Source organism: Nicotiana tabacum, chromosome 13 (assembly GCF_000715075.1).
Source record: "Nicotiana tabacum cultivar K326 chromosome 13, ASM71507v2, whole genome shotgun sequence".
NCBI classification, from domain to species: domain Eukaryota; kingdom Viridiplantae; phylum Streptophyta; class Magnoliopsida; order Solanales; family Solanaceae; genus Nicotiana; species Nicotiana tabacum.
The window spans coordinates 93279060-93285059 of record NC_134092.1 but is presented as its reverse complement, the minus strand read 5'-3'; the positions used below and the strand labels follow the sequence as shown (position 1 = coordinate 93285059).

General features: G+C 39.1%; 1 protein-coding gene across 1 annotated transcript; it reads left to right on the top strand.

Moving 5' to 3' along the window:
• The first annotated feature begins 3314 nt into the window (after window positions 1-3314).
• On the top strand, window positions 3315-4484 carry LOC142168232 (uncharacterized). Its single transcript, XM_075228890.1, has 3 exons — window positions 3315-3581; window positions 3754-4242; window positions 4344-4484. Exons 1-3 carry the CDS (start codon window positions 3315-3317, stop codon window positions 4482-4484), a joined length of 897 nt encoding a protein of 298 aa, XP_075084991.1.
• The last annotated feature ends 1516 nt before the right edge of the window (window positions 4485-6000 follow it).

Genomic DNA, 6000 nt, shown 5'->3' with positions numbered 1-6000 from the left:
TTGTACTGATACTATAATCTGCACTTCTTGTTCAGATTTCGTAGTTGGTCCAAGCGGCATACTATAGATTTGCCCGGATACAGCTACTAGTGGATACTTGAGGTGTAACTGCACAACGTTCGCAATTCTGAAGTCCCCTTCTATATTATCTCAGCTGTGTATTATATTTCAAACATATTGAATTTTATTCAGACCTTTGTTTGTATTATTCTAGAAGCTCATGCACTTGTGACTCCAGTTCTAGGATGGTATTTAGATATCGCGATTATTATGGAATATTCACTTTATTTCATACTTTATTTTCGCATTTGTTTTCTTGTTATTAATTAATTTAAAATTTTGTTAAAATGACTAGTTATATTCTAACGTTGGCTTGCCTAGCAAGTGAAATGCTAAGCGTCATCACGGTCCCGAAGGTAGGACTTTCGGGTCGTGACAGATCTTTAGTAAAAATATTTTCACGAAGTTTTTACTACCTTTTAGCTTAATTCAAGCAAGAAAATATTTCGATTTGATCGTCACTAGTTTTAACTCAATTAATTACATAACCTCACGGAGTGCTATTAATTGACTTTTTCTTAGTGAGCAAATATAATTGTATTAGCAATAAGCTATTATTCTTTAGAGTATTACATGTAGAAATTGAGATTTTATTGTAATAATATTATCAAATGAATTCAATGATTCCCAACTCTTTTTAATTTATAAATCCTTCAAAAATTGTTTGTTTTGCGTTAATTAATTAACAAGTTTTAAAACTCACCTTTCATCAATTTGGTTCTCTCAAATAATAGTAAGAATATTAAAAGTCTTTAGCCTAGATTAACCAATCTCTGTGGGACGATATCATAAACTATACTAGAATTTGACTGAGTACGAGCAGAAAAATCCTATGCACATTGGTCTCGTCATTTATATTTTTTTTTTTTAATTTCTATACTTTATGTTTTAATTCAACATTTAACAAGTACTAGTAATATTATTGGTTAAACATAAAGTTTTTATTTTTTAATTTATAAAATAGTATAATAATGCGAACAATAGAAAGTACATTAAAAATTTAAGAAAATTAGAAAGATAAAAAAACTCGTAGAAAATAAAATAACTAACACATTTTTACAAGTATATATGATGCAATAGTGGCTAAAGTATTATGAGATAGAAATTAGATATAATATTTTAACTTTTAAATACAACAACAACAACAACCAAGTAGGATCCCATAAGTGGGGTCTTGTAACGACCCGACTTATCGTTTTAAGAATTAACGCCATGTTGAGTGACTTAAATTTTGAGTAGCTTCGTAATATGTATTATGACCCGCGGATGTGGTCAAGTTTGATTTTCGAAAGATTCAGAATTAAATTAAAAGAACAATTCTTAGTTAGAAGCTTAAATGGAAAGAGTTGACTGGAGAGTTGACTTTCGAGCAAACGACCCCGGAATGGAATTTCGATGATGGCAATAGCTTCGTATGATGATTTCGGACTTAGGCGTATGTCCAGATTTGGATTTGGAAGTCCGTAGGACAAATCGACTAATTTTAGCGAAAGTTGGAAAATAGAAGATTTTTGGAATGTCCAACCGAAGGTTGAATTTTTTATAACAATGTAGGATTTGGATTCCAGAAATGGGAATAGCTCCATTACATCATTTATGAATTTTGTGCAAAATTTGAAGTCATTCCGAATTAATTTGATACGTTTCGGCGCAAGATATAGAAGTTGAAAGATTTAAAAATTCATAATTCGATTCGATGCGCGACTCATAATTTTGGCGTTGTTTGATGTGGTTTGAAGCCTCGACTAAGTTCGTATTATATTTTGGAACATGTTGGTATAATTGGTTAATGTCTCGAGGGCCTCGGGTGAATTTCGGAAGGTTAGCGGAGCAATTTGGTCTTGAAGAAAGATGCTGAAAAATGGCAGCAGTTGTTGGAATCGCACCTGCGCCCATAATTTCGCACGTGCGACCATCGTAGAAGCGAGAATAAGCTCGCAGAAGCGAGTGAAAGGGAGCTGGGCAAGGGTGATGGAGAAGGCCGCAAAAGCGGCAATTTGTGCGCAGAAACGCAAATGGCTCCACAGGTGCGATGCTTCGCTTGGAAGTGACCTTCGTAGAAGCGAGTTTTGGCTCGCAAAAGAGGCTCCGTAGATGCGGCGATTCGTCCGCAGGTGCGAGACTGGACGGAATCATTTAGGGCCAAAATAGGTCATTTTGCCATTTTCGTTTTGGATTTTTTGGAGCTCAGATTTGGGCGATTCTGGAGGGATTTTTCACAAGCTTGGTTGGGGTAAGTGTTTTATATCCTAAAGTATTTATATTTCATGAATCTATGATTATATTCATCATTTAATTTGGATTTTAATGGAGGAAATCAAGATTTTTGTAAAATCTTCCAAAAAATGAAAATTTAAGATTTGGAGGTTGAGTTATTATTGGAATTTGATAAAATAGGTATGGTTGAACTCGTATCGGAATGGGTGTTCGTATTTCATGAAAATTATGTCGGGTTCCGAGAGACGGGCCCCGCATTGACTTTTGTTGACTTTTTAGAATAAATTTTTAAGTCGACGTTCTATTATCCGGAATTATTTCTGATGAATTTTAATGAAATTATACAATTGAATTGGATAGATTTGAGTTGTCCGGAGGTCAATTCAAGCAAGGTACAAGCGATTTTGGAATATCGGCATAGCTACAAAAAGGTAAGTGTCTTGCCTAACCTCGAGTGAGGGAATTACCCCTTAGGCATCCAGTATTATGTGTCATTTATGAAATGTGAAAAGCCGTGTACGCGAGGTGATGAGTACATACTCGGGAATATATGTGAAAAATATATTGGATTAAAGTCTTAGGCATATTGTGTAATAAATTGGATATTTGTTGGCATTTATTTAATCATCTGTTTGCCATGCCTCAATTCGCATTTATTGAATTTGTTTTTATATGACGATTTGATGTGAAGGTTACATGTATATTTATGTGAATTCCGTGAGTTTGATGGTTTGATATTCTTGGAATTTAATTTCATTATGAATTTTCCCTATGCAAATAATTAATTAAACAAGCTTAAGAAAAAGTGTTAATATAATTAGCAAAATTTGGATTAATGAAAGCGTTGCCCTATGCTAATTAATTTCAATCTCTATTGATTATCTTTGAGATTTTATACACATTGTGTGGAGCCTTGGGCTACTTATTGTAAAATTAATTGATTTTGTTATATCTTTGGAATTGGTTGTGACTATTGGGCAAATCGTGATATGAATTGATTTTGTATATAAGAGCACCTGGTCACTTTCCGGAATTCAATGGGCAAGACTCAGATTGATTATCTTCTCTACAGGAAATACGATAAAGGTCTGTGCATTGATTGCAAGGTCATCCCAAGTGAGCACCTTACGACCCTACATAGGCTCCTAGTTATGGATCTGGAGATCAAGAGGAGTAGTAGGAAGAAGAGGGCGGTGTACAGGAAACCTAAGATCAAGTGGGGTAACTTGACCAAGGACAAAGCTCAGGAGTTAGGGGAGAAGTTGTTGGCTATGAGGGCCAGGATGAGTAGGGGGATGCATCTTGTATGTGGTTCATGACTGTGAATTGCATTAGGGAGGTTGCTAGAGAGGTCTTAGGGGTCACGGAGGGCTCTCCCGGGGGTCATAGAGGGGACTGGTGGTGGAATGGAGAGGTCCAAGGTAAAGTGGAAACTAAGAAAGTTGCTTATTTGAACTAGTAGAGAGTACAAACTAGGAGGAAAAAAGGACTTATCGGGAGTGTTACAGAAAGGCAAAGAAAGAGGCAAAGTTAACAGTTACGACAGCTAGAAATACGGCGTTTGCTCGTTTGTACAAGGAGCTCGGGGGCAAAGGCGGGGACAAGAAGTTGTACCGGTTTTCCAAGGTGACAGAGAGAAAGGCCCATGACTTAGACCAAGTCAAGTGCATCAAGGATGAGGATGGAAAAGTATTGATGGATGAGGCACTTATTAGGAGAAGATGGCAGGCATACTTTCAGAAACTATTGAACAAGGTGGGGGATAGACGCATTGTGCTGGGTGAGTTGGAGTACTCTGCGAGCCGGCGGGTTTTTGGGTACTGTAGGCGGATTACGGTAGAGGAGGTGAAAGGGGTGATGTGTAAGATGTGCAGGGACAGAGCGATGGGGCCAGACGAAATTCCGGTGGAATTCTGGAAGAGCGCGGGGCGAGCAAGTTTAGAGTGGCTCACTAGGCTGTTTAATGTTATTTTTAAGACGAAGACGATGCCCGAAGAATGGAGGTGGAGCACGATGGTTCCGCTTTACAAGAACAAGGGTGATATCCAAAATTGCAATAATTATAGGGATATCAAGATGTTGAGTCACACTATGAAGGTTTGGGAGAGGATGGTGGAGGCCAGGGTGAGGAGGTGTGTGTCTATTTCCTAGAATCAGTTTGGATTCATGCCGGGGCGTTCGAATACGGAAGCGATTCATCTGGTTAGGAGATTAGTGGAGCAATATTGGGAGAGGAGGAAGGACTTGCATATGGTGTTTATTGACCTTGAGAAAGCGTACGATAAAGTCCCGAGGGAGGTCATGTGGAGGTGTTTGGAGGCTAGTGGCATTCCGGTAGCATACGTTAGGGTGATTAAGGATATGTATGATGATGATAAGACTCGAGTGAGGACTGTGGGTGGGGACTCGGAGCATTTCCCTGTGGTGAAGGGGTTGCACCAGGGATCGGCTCTTAGCCCATTTTTATTTGCCTTAGCGATGAATGTACTTTTGCGACACATCCAAGGGGATGTGCCTTGGTGCATGCTATTTGCCGATGATATAGTGTTGATTGACGAGATGCGAAGTGGAGTTAACGCGAGGTTGGAGGTTTGGAGACAGACCTTGGAGTCTAAATATTTCAAATTGAGTAGAACCAAAATAGAATACTTAGAGTGCAAATTCTGTGATGGCGCCCATGAAGCAGACACGTAGAGGTAAAGCTTGATGCTCAAGTTATCCCCAAGAGAGCGAGTTTTAAGTATCTCGGGTCTATTATCCAAGGTAATGGGGAGATTGACGAAGATGTCACACATCGCATCGTAGCAGGTTGGATGAAGTAGAGGCTCGCTTCCGGTGTTTTATGTGATAAGAACGTGTTGCTAAGTCTTAAGGGAAACTTTTATAGAGTGGTGGTTCGACCGGTTATGCTGTAAGGAGCTGAGTGTTGGCCAGTCAAGAACTCCCACATCCAAAAGATGAAAGTAGCAGAGATGAGGATGTTAAGATGGATGTGTCGGCATACCAGGAGAGATAAGATTAAGAATGAAGTTATCCGAGACAAAGTGGGAGTAGCCTCCGTGGAGGACAAGATGCGGGAGTCGAGGATGAGATGGTTCGGACATGTTAAGAGAAGAAGCATTGATGCCTTTGTTAGGAGGTGTGAGAGGTTGGCCATTGCGAGTTTGACGAGATGTCGAGGTAGGCCTAAGAAGTACTGGGGAGAGGTGATTAGACAGGACATGGCGCTGCTCTAGCTTACTGAGGACATGACTCTTGATATGAGGGTGTGGAGGTCGAGGATTAAGGTAGAAGGTATATGGGTAGTTTTTAGTTGCTCACCGATAGTCTTAGTAGTACGCATGTCCCTTCATATTCTTAGCTTTTTATTACGTTATGTGGTTTTGTTCGCTTCAAGTATTGTATCCCTTGTTGCTAGTATTTGGTACTAATTATCCTTTATATCTCCCTTTTTCTTTTCTCTTCCCTCTTTCTTCCTTTCTTGCTATCCACTTCTTATTATTACCTTCCTCAGCCGAGGGTCTATTGGAAACAACCTCTCTACCTTTTAAGTAGGGGTAAGGTCTGCGTACAGACTACCCTCCCCTGACCCCACCTGGTGGGAACATACTGGGTTTGTTGTTGTAATTGATTTTGTATGTTATAGTGATAATATTCCGTGTAAATTATTGTGTTATTTGAGTTATTATTTTGAGGACATAAGGGTGGCATTTCACTGTTGAT